At 38.9% G+C, this 14,086-nt stretch overlaps 1 protein-coding gene across 2 annotated transcripts in view; it reads right to left on the bottom strand.

Moving 5' to 3' along the window:
• Sesn1 (sestrin 1) overlaps positions 1 to 14,086 on the bottom strand; it is a 75,205-nt gene that overhangs the window by 2,794 nt on the left and 58,325 nt on the right. For both annotated transcript variants that reach the window (XM_027402216.2, XM_027402217.2), the window contains exons 2-8: positions 8,857 to 8,922; positions 7,910 to 8,110; positions 6,736 to 6,918; positions 4,499 to 4,741; positions 3,144 to 3,291; positions 2,145 to 2,257; positions 545 to 735 (exon numbers count right to left, since the gene is read on the bottom strand). In XM_027402216.2, the coding sequence (XP_027258017.1) occupies positions 545 to 735; positions 2,145 to 2,257; positions 3,144 to 3,291; positions 4,499 to 4,741; positions 6,736 to 6,918; positions 7,910 to 8,110; positions 8,857 to 8,922 (1,145 nt within the window). The remainder of the gene's footprint in view (positions 1 to 544; positions 736 to 2,144; positions 2,258 to 3,143; positions 3,292 to 4,498; positions 4,742 to 6,735; positions 6,919 to 7,909; positions 8,111 to 8,856; positions 8,923 to 14,086) is intronic.

The raw sequence follows: 14,086 nt of genomic DNA, 5'->3' as shown, positions 1-14,086 counted from the left end.
GCACTCATTAGTAGAAAATAGTTTAAAACTGGTTGGATGTACTTTAAAGGCCTGAGCAGTGTAAATTAAAGAGAGCTTGTAGGTCTCTGATAAAACAATACACGAGAAAGCAGATTTATTGGATAAAATATCCAGAAAGTCATGCAGTATGGGATTTGTTTATGAGAAGGTAGCACATGTTTATGTTTTTCTATGAACACGGCATGTTGGAAACCTAACAGGACTGAGGGAGTTCCAGGTACAATAGGAGATGGTACTATTCAGAGGGGCTGGATTCCAAGAAATATGAATGCCCAGAGACAGAAGATGACACACAGATGATCAGTGACCAACTCTGTTTCCTATCTATGTGCTGGGACCAGCTTGCTTGCTCTTCCTTCTCGAAGTCAGTTGTGATTTATCAAATCCTTATCTTTGCCCTCACCTGTCTAGCTAAGAGAGAGTGAAAACCCCAAGCCCTGGTTCTGTGTGCGTGTGCACTGCAGGCATCCCAATACTCCTGTGTAAAGGAAATGTCTTTAGAAGCATAAGGACACAGACTCACCGTATCCCAAACATGCAGTGAATATAGTTCCAGATAGCCCGTCTGAGCATTGAGGTATCGACATCTTTGTGCATTGCCATTGTATTGTAAGTAAGATTGTAAGCAATGTGAAATTTCTCGTCAATTAACTGTCCCACATCTGGATAAAGACGATTTACCAGAGAATAACCATGGTCTTCCCAGCAGTAGTCCTAAACACAGGGAAGACAGGAATTATGAATACTTTAAACATGGCAAAACAGCACTGCAGCACATGAGGTCACCGGCAGCTGGAATCTGTACGCTGACTTTGAACTCAGTCTCCTTGGCGCTGTAGTTCATTCTCAATTTCCATGTTGCAATGAAAGAAAGGTTATGAATTGTAATTTGGTCAAGTTTAAGAACCAAGGGAGCCACAGATTTTCAGCTTTCTCCAGCTTTCTACCTAGTTTCGAGGCAACACAGGTTAAAGTTCCTCTCCTACGTAGCATCACTGCAGACATGCCAATGTTCCTTGAATTTTGTAAATTTCTAAGCCAGCTATGGTAGCTAATGCCTATTATCTGAATATTTGGAAAGATGAAGCAGGGAGACCAAAAGTTAGAGACCATCGTGGACTATATAATAAGACTATGTCACAAAACAAAAGCGAAAAAAAAACCTAGTTCCGTATATCCACCACTCATCCTCCTCATCGTCTCCCCCATTAGCCAAGCCTTCTACTTCCTTCCCTATACAGTCTTCTTGATGCCTGTCTCCTGCCAGCTTGCTCCTGCATTTTCCTGGAACATCTCTTCTGACATTATGCCACAATGCTCTGTCAATGCCCATTCAACTTACTGTAAACTGAGTCAGCACTTAAGGCATCCTCACCAGGTTAAAACTTCTTCCCACCAATGGCAGCAGGAAGCCTCCTTCACAACTCTCAGTATTCAGTCTCTTTGCAACCTTCACTGGATACCTCAACCAAGATTAAACTAGTTCTAACTCTCTTGCTATGATATAAGCCCCCCGCCCTCCCTGTGATACCTGTGCAGCCCCAGGACTCGCACTCTTGGAAAAGCACCCAGCACTGAGGGGCATCCCAGCTGCCCCCACCTTTCACATTCTCATCTCTCTCCAGGAAAATTTTAATACAAAATAATCCGTTCAATTCTGAATTTATTATATTTCATTACAGCTCAACTCCTCCTTGTGCCTAAATTTTGTCTTTTTAAGCACAATTTTAGTTTGGGTGGGAGCAAAGAAGAAAAAAAGTCTGAAAGCTCAACTAGTTTCAGAACTCTAATAAAAGAAGTTATTAGTTAACACTGGCCTGTAAGGGCTAATTGGGCAAGTTGAGAGTATAATTTGCCTGCTTCATATTTACCTAAATATTCAACAATAAACTTAAGACAGACATTAAGCTATAGCATGATTCTGCTGATCAACTGGAAACTTCACAAAATTAAGAGTGCAGAATAGATAATCTTCCATGTTGGCACCAGAGGAGAGAGCTACGCTGCTCTGTCTATGCCACCTGCTAAGCACTGAACACACTCCTGAAGTCCAGGTGGCTTTTTCACATAATGTCACAGTGAGAGGTTTCTAAACAGTTATGTTATGCAAGTTACAATTTTACCTGGACACGAAATGTTGGAACATGCATCCCATGTCTAGAGAAATCCTTATAGCCATAGCTAGTGTCCTCAAAGTGCCGAGATACATCTCTGGCTGGTGTAACTTCATCATCATCTGAAATGATTTTGTTAAAAAAAAAAAAAAAGTCTTTTAAAAGCTTTTGAAAACAAGATGCTAATTCATTTTTTACCCATCATAAATAAGTGTGAGATGTATTTTCCTGCTCCATCCTGAGTGCTGGGATTAGAGGCATGTGCTACATGACTGGTTCACATGGTGCTGGGGGTGAAACCCAGGGCTTTGGGTATGCTGAACAGTCTACTGATTACACCCCCAACCCACAATAAAGTCTTAATACAAACAATTAGCTTGTTTACCACAAAAAAGAATGTAGTAAAAACAAGAATCTCTGTGATAAAACAAACACTCATAGGATTCTGCATGGCTTTTATTTCCTTTTTGATTGACCCTTCTCCCTCAGTTTTTCTTCTCTAATTTATTCATTTTAACATCCTAAAAGTATGGATTCTAAGTTAAGAACACCCCATTTGGATAACATTTAAGATAACCAAATCATCTCTGGAGCTGGTGAAATGGCTCAGTGGGTAAAGGCATTTGCCACCAACCTCAACATCTCGAGTTTAATCTATGGGAGCTGCATGGTGGAAGGAGAGAGCCAATTCCTGACACCTGTCTGACTTCAGCATGCTTGCTGTGGCATGCGCACACCCTGCCAACCCTTCCCAACATAAAATTAAAAAAGAAAATGGAGAGTGCCAGTATATCCATGACTGATGCTCCACCCTTACTCTAGTGCTATCTGCACTCCCTACCCTTTCTCTGCTGCCTTCCTTAAAAACTACCTGTGAGTGGGAAAATCTATGCAGGAGCCTTCCTGAAAGGACACATTGGGTCTGCTTTTTAAGACTTATAGAAACTCTATAGAAACAAGTTGGGCTTGTATGGGAAGCTCTATGGCCATGCTCAGGATGGCTCTCACCTGAAGAGAAGACAAGCATGCTCTCTCTCTTCTCTATTTCAAACCTCGATGCCATCTCCTCCTGGCTGGCTTCCTCCTCATCTCGACATTCTTGTAACTGCTTCATCTTTTCCATGAGGGCTTCAACCTCAAAGAAGGAATCGCTTACCTGAAGAGAAGTACTGTTTATGTTACAGATGGCAGGCACAGAATGAAATTTAGGAATTTCATTAAGTCTGTCTCATAAAAACCTTTATCTTACCAAAATATAGTAAAAATAGATTTTCTTATAATTTTAATGTACATTAGTAAATGAAATTGTTTTAGCCTATGGGCTATAGAAATATTTAAATTTTAAGATTTAAGAGAGAAAAACATTTCAATGAATTATAATGCTTTTTAAACCTTAAAAATAATAATGCAATCAATACTTATATTGTTTTAGAGATTAAAATTTAACACTGTTAATTTAAAGTAAAAAGGGAAATTTAATATTTAAAACTTAGCTTCTACTTACTCAGATAAATAAGATACACAGAGTACATACTGTCTCATGTCTATCATTTTTAAAATAGTAATTGTTCTATTTATACAGCTTACCAATTAAAAATGAGACATGTCCTCACATGGCTGGAGTGGGCCAGCTGACCTCTGTGACTGGGGGTAGCAGCTGTCACTTTCTGGGATGACTACAACAGAGTCTTATCTACAGTGCCGGGTGATGGCACAGGAATGGCTAAGTAGATAAATGATTTACACTCCTGTAACCCTACTGCATCTTTACCCTAAATCTTTCTATCTACTCTGTCCAGTGTGATAGTGCAAACTACACACCTTCTATTGGCTCACTGTCCAGTGTGATAGTGTAAACTATACACCTTCTAAAAGATCCAAATTAAAATCTGGGTATAGGGAGCTGTTGAATTAGAAAAATAAAACCCTCTACTTTTTACTGTTATTAATAGAAAACAACCAAGAAAATTCAGAAACTTTACTTTAGCCTGGTACTAAGACCCTGTGAAAGGATAATTGACCCCCAAAGGGGTTGTAACCCAAAGACTGAGGACCTAGCATCTAGACTAGGGATGGGCCGAAATAAATTCATCCTTAAAACACAGATCTAGCAGGGCAATGGTGGGACAGCCCTTTGGTTCTAGCACTTGGGAGGCAGAGGCATGTGGATCTATGTTAGTTCGAGGCCAGCCTGGTCTATAGAGCCAGAGAGGGCTACACAGAGAAACCCTGTTTTGAAACAAAAAAAGATCTAATATCTCTAAGGATTTAACAGGACAGGGTTTTGAATAAGCCAGATGGGGGAAAAAAGTAACAATTATAGTAACCAGTCTTATTACAATCTCATAACCAGTAACACTTACTGAAATATTTCCTGCTGAGTTGACTTGCATCTCATCCACGTTGTGATTGCCATTCGTAATGTCACAGAAGCAGTAGTTACTAACAGAAGGAGGTCTGAAGGTGTGGCCACCATCACAATGAATTTCTGGACTAATTCCACAGCCAAACGTGAATGAGGCAAGAGAATGATAGTGTGTGAGTAGAACCACAGCATGGACCAACTCTGCGAGAGACCAACTGTGCTCTTCAGCTTTCAAAAGCCCCTGGCAGACGAGAATGGATTTTTAATTTGAGATATGTGGTAAAAGCATAGTTCATTTTAGTATTTAAAAACTGACTTTAAACAGGACTAGATACCATACAAAGCCTGGTTAAGATTACAATTTAAGATGTATAAAACCTATAATTTGTTATATTTTTATTAAAAATCTATTTAGAAATATGAGCTTAACATCTACTGGCACACTGCCACTTTGAATCTCTGAAATAACTGATTTTAAAATGTAATAAGATTCTATTTTGCTTACAGTCTGTTGCTACACTTCAAATGTTGGATAAGAATGAATCACATGTTGTAAGTGAAAATACAGTGTTTGTGTTACAGTGGACACCACTGTTGGAAATGTTTGTTTTTTATTTAATCCAGGCCTCTTAGAGGAACTTTTAAAGACAAAGGCTTGAGCAATTTCATTCTAAAGATTCTTAAGTTCTTGATTCTGTTTTTTAGTAAAGTTATGCATAAATCCTACAATTCTTCAAACTCAATTATGTCCCAGGTGCTTGTATTATCTATTTTATAACCTTGTGTGCCTTTTCTTGCAATCTAATAGGTACTATATTAATCATACTCAAACATTACACCTTCTTGACAATTTCTTCTATTATGTAACAGTGTCTAAAATGTCCTTTACCACAGATGGACAACACTGAAAATATGTTTTAAGTATTTCTATCATGTGGTACACATTTTCAGAGAAAGCTGATTTTTTTTAAATTCTAGAATCAGAACTAGTTTAAGACATCACTGACAAATAAGGATGAATATGATGCCACTTCACACCTGTAAGAACAGATGAACTCTAAAACACTGGCCACAGCTGGCAAAGATGAGGGACAGCCGGAATGAATCACTGGAACAGCCCTTTGGAAGACAGTGTTTGTGTCTTCCAAAGCACAGTGGCTTATTGTGCAATCCAGGAGTCACACACCTACTTACTTACTCAAGTAGGCTGAGAACTTTTGTCTACCAAAGTGTTTACATATGAATATAACAATTTTATTCATTCTGGTCAAAACTGGTACTTATCAGGAGGCCCCTTAAGTACATGAATGGGAGTATCATTCAGCAATAAAAATAAATGACCTATGAAGTCATTTTAAAAAGATAAGGACCAGATGAGGTAGCTCATATCTGTAGTCCCAGCACTCCAGAGGGTGAGGCAGGAGGATCAAAAGTTCAAGGCCAGCTTGGGCTACATAGTAAGTTCCAAGCCAGCCTTGATTGCATAGCAAGATTCTCTCTGAAAACAAACAAAAAATACTCAAGTGAAAAGAAAACCTCATATGCATATTGCTAAATGAGAGTCAGTCTGCAAGGTTCTGTACTATATGATTCTAACTATATGATATTCTGGAAGTGGTACACAGTAGACATAAGTAGAGGTCAGCCATTGTGGAGGCTCAGGAGGAAGCATGACACAGTGACTGCTTACTATTTTGTACTGAACAGCAATGGTGACATGTTGTCATGCCCTTACAGAGAGCAGATCCTAGTGAGAACTGTGGACTTTAGATAACAGCAGTACATCAACACTGGCTCATCACTCACACGTAAATGTACCACACAAAGTCCACAGGATAATAACACAAAAATGTGTGTCTTCGGATTTTCTATCTGACTTCCCTTTTCTCCCCCCCTTACTTTATCTTTCCTTGTTTCTTTGAGACTGGGTCTCACTTTTCCAAGGCCAGCTTCAAACTCTTTGTGTAGCTGAGGATGACCTTGAACCCTGGATCCTCCTTCCTTCTTTTCCTATCTCCCCAGTGCTGTGATTACAGGCTTGTTCCAGCAAGCCCAATCTATGCAGCGCTAAAGAATGAAGCTAGAGCTTTGTGCATGCCAGACAAGCAATCTCCCACCTGACCCACACCCCCAACTCTCTATCCAGTTTTCTTACAAACCCAGAACTGTTCTAAAAAGCAGTATCACTTTTACAAAACACAACACCGAAGGTGTGCTATTTCACTACATACATACCTCGATGTGTTCTTTGGTAATGAGCCAAGGCCTGTGAGCTAATACTTTGTTAAGTTCTCCTAGATTTTGTAGTTTTTGAGGTGCATTCTCTAAACCATTGAGCCACTTGGGGTCCCCACCAACATGAAGGAAGTCATTTACATGTAGATTCACTAGGTAGGAACACTGATGCCTTGCTGCCGCCTTCACAAAAAATAAAAAGACATAAGTATGTTAAAAGTTTGCACTACTTCAAATCTGTTTTCTTTACAATATACAAAATGTTTTTTGAGTATTCTGCTTTAAGTTTTCCAGACTACAGAAACACAGATTTTATTTAGAAATTTTAAAAATTCAAATATACCATTGAAAACATCTCAGAAATATTTCAATAACAAAATATTGCTTAAAAAATGGGCTTTAGGAAAGTTGCCTCTGTGCCAGCTTTCAGTCCCTCAGACTAAGGAGTGTGTGAGGGTCTTCACTTTAGTTGAACTGTCAATCATAAAATGACAGGTTATTATACACAAACTGAACAGGCTTACCACCAGATATGTCAACTTAAACCATTCATAACAAGGCTATGATACCAGCACTTGAGAGATGGAGGCAGGAGTCCCAGGAACTCATGGTCACCCTCTGCTACATAGCAAGTGTGAGACCAGTCTAGGCCACATCAGACTTTTGCCAGAGAGAGAGAAAGAGGGAGAGGGAGACAGGAGAGTGGGAAGGAGTGCTTACGTCTTTATGTTATGCTTTTTTTTTTTTTTTTCCCAAGACAGGGTTCCTCTGTGTAACAGCCCTGGGCTGTCTTGGAACTCACTTTAACCTCTAAGAAAGAATGGTTCTGGATCAGCAAGACAGTCGAGTGGTTAAAGGCACCTGGCACTAAGCCTGACGACCTAAGTTTAATCCCATGGTAGTTATAAGAGAACTGACTCCTTCAAATTGTCTCTCACACAGACAAATGCAATAAAATTTAAAGGAATAGTTCTTAGAATTATATAAAGCTACATGCAGTATACTTATACTTGAAAGCATACTTATTTAAAACCAGGAAAATTACAAGCTATCTGGTAAGAATATGATTACAAGTCAGAATATAAGTATTTATCCTTGTATCAAAAGCATTAACTCTCTTAAAGAAAATCAACAAAAACAGGCAGAAAGAATTTTTCATTATATGTCTACAAACCATTATTCCAATGTAGTGCCGGTAATGGAGGGGTAATGGCCCATCCATTTGCAGTAGATAGTGTTGAGTTTTTAAGAAACTTTCTAAATATTGTGGATGGAAAACCATCACTAATGTAATGTTATCCAAACGACCCAAAGCAGCAAAGGAATCTGCAAATAAAGCATGCATCTGTGCGTCTTCACTCCCCACTTGCAGGATCTGTGTAAATGAAAGGAAACTACAGTTACATAAACTACAAACTGGTGTTAAAGAAAATATGAATGGGCTACATTGTTCCATTTAGAAGTAGATTAAATTTTACTTAAGAGGGGGGTTATGAATTTAAACTTGTAGCAAAACAGAAGAATAGTTCCATTATATGGTGGGGGATAAACAACAAAGGCTGAACTGAACTTTAGTCAAAGGGTATCTAGATAGGCTGCTTACAGACTTGACAAGCACCCAGGTCAAGAAGCAGATTTAGATTGCTAAACCCAGACCTTGCAAGCAGACACTGAAACCTTTCTTTATAAGACTACCTTCATTTAATAAAAGAGAACCGCAACTAATAGCAAATAGTTCTTATGACAATAAAGCATTGATGCTTCTACATTTGTAGAACTAAAGGTGGAGTACCAACCTGTGGAGATGGGCAAGACTGAGCACCTCTGTTTCCAAGCTTACCTAGGCAGGAGCTAAATATAAGCGAATGGAGGACGAGTCAAAAACAAGTCTCAGTTTTACTTGATTAAATACGGGTGCTGAAAATGCATCATGAAATACTAGAAATCAGTATGACTATGACAGCTTTCTAATCCCATAAACTCAGTGCCAAAGCATGACTAATTCTGAATAACCGTGTAAAACATGTTGTTGACCAGCAATCATTTGGATGCCAAGATGTAGGTCATGAAAATGTTTCCTTAAAAGCAGGCAGTTCACTGTGTACTTTCAAAACAGCATACCTCCTTCTCTGGGATGAACCTGCTTGGTCCATGTCCTAGTGGCCGAGGAATTCGGATTCCAAGTTCCTAGAAAAGAAAATTACACCATCTCAGGCCTCCAGCAGTAAACACCACAAACTGTGGCTAAAGGAACAAGAGGGAAAACGGCCAGTTCAAAACAAACAGGCTTGCTATAGGCATTTCTTCTCAGGGCTATATATACACACCAGTTATTTGCATCACACAGCTAACACCTTATAATATGACTGACTAAAAACAATACAACCTGTTCCACTAAAACCAGAGTTTTGCATAAAGCACTTGGCAGAGAGTCTAGAACAGAAAGTTCAGTACACAGCAGCCAACCTTGTGGGCTGTCAGTGATACAAAACAAGACCAGTGTGTTTGTACATCCAACTCACCAGAAGCATCATTCCCTGTACACCTTGCCAGGAAATACAAAAAAAAAAAAATGCCTTCATATAGACATCTTAAACAGGAAGACAAGCAATTGTTACTATATTGATATTAACACCTCGAAGTAAGCAGAGAAGTTATGACATGTAAAAACTAGTTAGCTAAATTCACAAAAGAGAAAGGACTATCATGAGGTATGCATTCTCTGTGGTGGAGTGAAACTACTTCAGGAAAACTAATTTTGTTTCTAAGTTTGTTTACCTTGTTAACTTCTTCCTTTAGACACAATCTAGAATTCTTTCTCTTTCACTGACAGAGTAGTATGGGTAGGACCTCCTCTCCCAGGACAATGGTCTTAGATACTATATCAAAATAACCATTGAAGATTAATCCTTATTTATACAATTACATTACATACAAATACTATTTTTGTTTAGATGAAGATGGAGCTTGGGACCAAGCATAAAACCTGAGTTCCATCCCAGAACCCACATGGTAGATGGACAGATTCACTGTTGCATGAACACACACACACACACACACACACACACACACACACACCCCAAAAACAAACAAGCAAAACCATTTCTACTGTCCCTACTGTTTCTAAAAGTTCATTATATAAACCAGATACTGCTGATTCCTGTTCTGTGTACGTATACATGTCTCCATGTGTGAACCTGGTCGAGTGTGTATCACACAGCATGTGTGAGGACAGAGGACAACCTTAGGTGTTGGTCCTTGCCTTCCCCCTTGTTTGAGACGGGGTCTCTTGTTTTTCCACTGTGTGCTAGGTAGGCTAGCTGGCCCTTGGGCTTGTGGGGGGATTTCTGTTTTTCCCTTCTGTCTGCTGGTATTACAGATGTTTGCACTATGCATCCAGCTTTTACATGGGTTCCCAGGATTTGAACTTAGATCCTCACACTTACAGGGTGAATGCTTTTACCCACTGAGCCATCTCCCCAGCACAGCTGCTTTGCTTTTAAGAAGAACTGGGAGGGAACAGAGAATTCAAGAAATTTGGGCTAAGTGAATGAAAAACTTTTGAATATAATGGGTTTTAAAAAACTCAGGCAGGGCTAGAATTGTAGCTTAGTGCTAGTGCTTGTCTAGTGTAAACCTGCTATCCTAACACTTGGGTAGTGAAGGCAGGATGATCAGAAGTTCAAAGTCATCCTCAGCTACACAGCAAGTTCTGGTATTCCCCTCCTACCCTCAAACAGCAGGCAGGATAAAAGATCTTTATTAGGAGAACCCAAAGCAGACTATTTGCCAACTGAATCTATGATGTATTAGTTGTATTGTATATATTAAGTCAAATTTTCTTGGACACTGGCTTCTTACTGTGGCTATTTCACACAATGAAGATAGTGTGTAACATTATACTCATCTGAAGTGACACTTCACTAGTCTGGTCATGTAGTGTCTCAGTTTTAACAATGTATAATAAATTCTAGAAGAGAATTTATTCCTCTTGAAACAAATGTAGCTGTTTATACAAAACAATCACCCCATTAGCCTAACTTCTAACTCTGACCAAACTGTATATATGTTAAACAATATTCACTGGGAAAAAGTACAAAGCTGAGCCCAACATTTATCCTTACCCTTTCCCTCATCTTATAAATTATCTAAAAATGTATATTTAGGGCTTCAAGGGTTTATTATTCCTCTTGAAACTCAGACACAAACTATTCAATACATATAGGACTTCAAGATAGCAAAGGGTGTCATTTGCAAATAGATTATATGACAAATGATTTTGGGACAATTGGTAGTCACTCAGGAAAAAAAGAAAAAAGAAAAAAGGAAGTTACAGCCCTAAGTCTTATTTTAATCTACAATAAATCAGAGTTAAACATGAAAAAAACAAAATAGTTCTAGCAACTGTTTGTGGAGTGAAATAGACCCAGACCAGGGCTACATATGGAGATCCATCTTAAAAAAAAAAAAAAAAAGAAAAAAAAAGAAAGAAAAAAGTACATTTTCTAATAGTCCTAAGTAATTCTTTTCTTCTTCCTCCTCCTCCTCCTCCCCTTCCTCTTCCTCCTCCTCCTCTTCTTCTTTTTTTTTTTTTTTTGAGACAGGGTTTCTCTGTGAAACAGTCCTAGATGTCCTGGAACTCACTCTGTAAACCGGGCTGGCCTCCAACTCGCAGAGATCCACCTGCTTCTGCTTCCTAAGGCTGGGATTAAAGGCATGTGCCATCACCACCAGGAGTAAATCTTAAGCTTATAAAATGAACTCCACTCTTTTAGTCACATTTAGTGCCCATGTTGAAACCACTTTTTTCTTTCCCCCCTAAATCTTCAATGGCCAAGGAAATGTCCTTGATTCCACTAGAAATATTTTCTGCAAGGGTAAAAAACTATTTAAAAACATTAAGGAAAAGGAAGACAAAAGGGAAATAATCACACAAAGGGGGGGGGAAGCATTCCTTGGGATAGGTTAGATGCACACTGCACAGTAATGTTAGTATCAGGAGAGCTCGGACAGAAGAACAAGAAACCAAGACAGACTGTACAGTAGCCCTGACACCCAAGACACTTTCTTCATTGTGTATCCATGTCTAGTTCCAGGTGGGACAATTTCATTCAGCCCGCATCTGAATTACCAGATGATTCCCGGAGAACCCAAGAGATTGGGGCTGTGCAGCTCACAAAAGCAGAAAGAGAAATGACAGAGAAAAGGGATGGGAGGGTCAAAGGTGGGAGAGCAGAGAGGGAGACAGATGCACTCATCAACTCTTCCTCGACAGAGAAGGGTGATTGAGACTGACATAATGAGAACCATGGCTGCCTCTATTCTAGGATGAAATATATTTACTCTCCTTGTTAGGAGGCTAGGCTTGAAAGATGGTAGACTTTCAAGCTAACAGACTAGGTACATGACAGAGATACAAGGACATGACACGAACTTTTCTACTTAATTTTATGTCCATCAGAAAACAGAGGGCTGATCATCTGGTGTGTTACCCCAATTAACTTAGACCAGGTACAGACAGGAAGGTGACTGGATTTATTCAGCATCCCAACACAAATTAAACTCTGAGAAAGGTAAACTGGTGACAGTTTCCTTAGACCATCCTACAGGACCTGTTCTCACTGCGCTTGTATAAAGACTCCTCATCTTGGAAAACCAGGAGTAGAGTGTGCCAGTAGAGCACACATTGGCATGATGGCTTAGTGAGAAAGTGCTCAGCCAGCATGTTCAAGGCCCTACATCTGATCCCCAGCAGGACCAAGTATCTTCATGCATCGTGTCCCGAGAAGGAAGTACAGAGCGGTTAAGAGGGTTTGGGCCAAAATAAGGACTTTTGTTTGATAAGTTTGTAATTCCCAATGAAAGCATTAGGTTGACACGTCTAATGTGTAAAATAAGGATGATGAGGAAGAAGATAAAGCAACAATAGTCCAATCCCTCACAACTACCTCATGTTATATAACAGAATAGTTTACAAAGCTCTTGAGGAAGTGTGTGTGTGTGTGTGTGTGTGTGTGTGTGTGTGTGTGTGTGTGTGTATGTTCACACATATCAGGAATGTCTGAGAATCAAACTGCTTTTTAGTTTTCTGCTTATTCCCTAACTGATATAAACAGACAAAAAACAATCTCAAGCTAAGTATGTTAATAAAAAATTAAGAGCAGCAATCACAGTTCATAAAGTATTAGGAATCAAGTTTTAAGTACTATTATTCACAAACAAGGGACACATAATTTATGATATTAAAACCTAAAAATGTATATTTTTTAATCCTCATGAAAAAGAAGTCAAAGTCTTTAATGCTTTATCAGTCTGAGAGGCTAAGTCAAACTGCATTTTTCTAGCTTCCTAAGTAGATTATTCCAATTATTTTTTCCTTCTATAGTTGTGAGAACTCAACTAGACTCTGATCAGATCTTACAACCCAGATCCTAGGAGGCAGAACTGCCAAGAACAAATGGCTGTGTTGAAAAGCAGTTGCAGATGTTAATCAGCATAAACCTCTCACACGTTCTCTGGGAAGGTGTGGCTGGAAAAGCTAACATGAGAACTAAGAATCCCCACCCCTCAACAGTGCTAATGACCATCTTTGAAAGAGCTGACCCGTCTCCTCATAAATGTATGATACCAACAAGTTTCAAAATATGGACATTCTTAGTGGCCTTGACAGTGCCACAGAAACAGTATGGACTGTACCAGTGTGTGAACAGTATGTACTGTATGAACAGTGCTTGTAATGACAGCACTTTCCTAATCACATGCTTCACTTTGCTAAAGACTTATGTGCAGACCTCCATCAGTCTCCTTAAGAATGAATGATTGGCTACAAATGTAAAACTGAAGAATTTGTTCACTTACGAAGTATCAATCTACCTCCTTGAAAAATTAGGTAAAAATAAGTAAATTATTTGCAGCATTTTTGTACACTTGATGCATTAAAAAATCCCATCTAGATATTTTAGAATATGACTTATAATCACAACACTGATGTCACTTGTTTAAAAAAATTACACAAGTAGAAATGGTATTTCAACAGGTCAAAGAAAGCAAAAAATCTTATAAATAGTTAAAGTCTGTATTCTCCCTCTTCTGGGAGAATCCTTGTCTATATAGCATAATGTGGACTTCTTACTATCAAAAAATTTCAGGAGAAAGGAGGAGAACTGCAAGTATTCACATTTAGATTTCTTGAACAAAATGTACTGTATTTCTTCCAATTGTCATTAACGCTGCTAGGCTATTTAAAACACGGGAAGTTGGGTACCTCGTGTGTGTGTGTGTGTGTGTGTGTGTGTGTGTGTGTGTGTGTGTGTGTGTGTGTGTGTTCCATGAAAAGAAAAACTTCCTGACT

This window comes from Cricetulus griseus, chromosome 2, assembly GCF_003668045.3.
Source record: "Cricetulus griseus strain 17A/GY chromosome 2, alternate assembly CriGri-PICRH-1.0, whole genome shotgun sequence".
NCBI classification, from domain to species: Eukaryota; Metazoa; Chordata; class Mammalia; order Rodentia; family Cricetidae; genus Cricetulus; species Cricetulus griseus.
The sequence above is the reverse complement of the archived record's forward strand: the minus strand, read 5'-3'. Positions and strand labels throughout refer to the sequence as shown.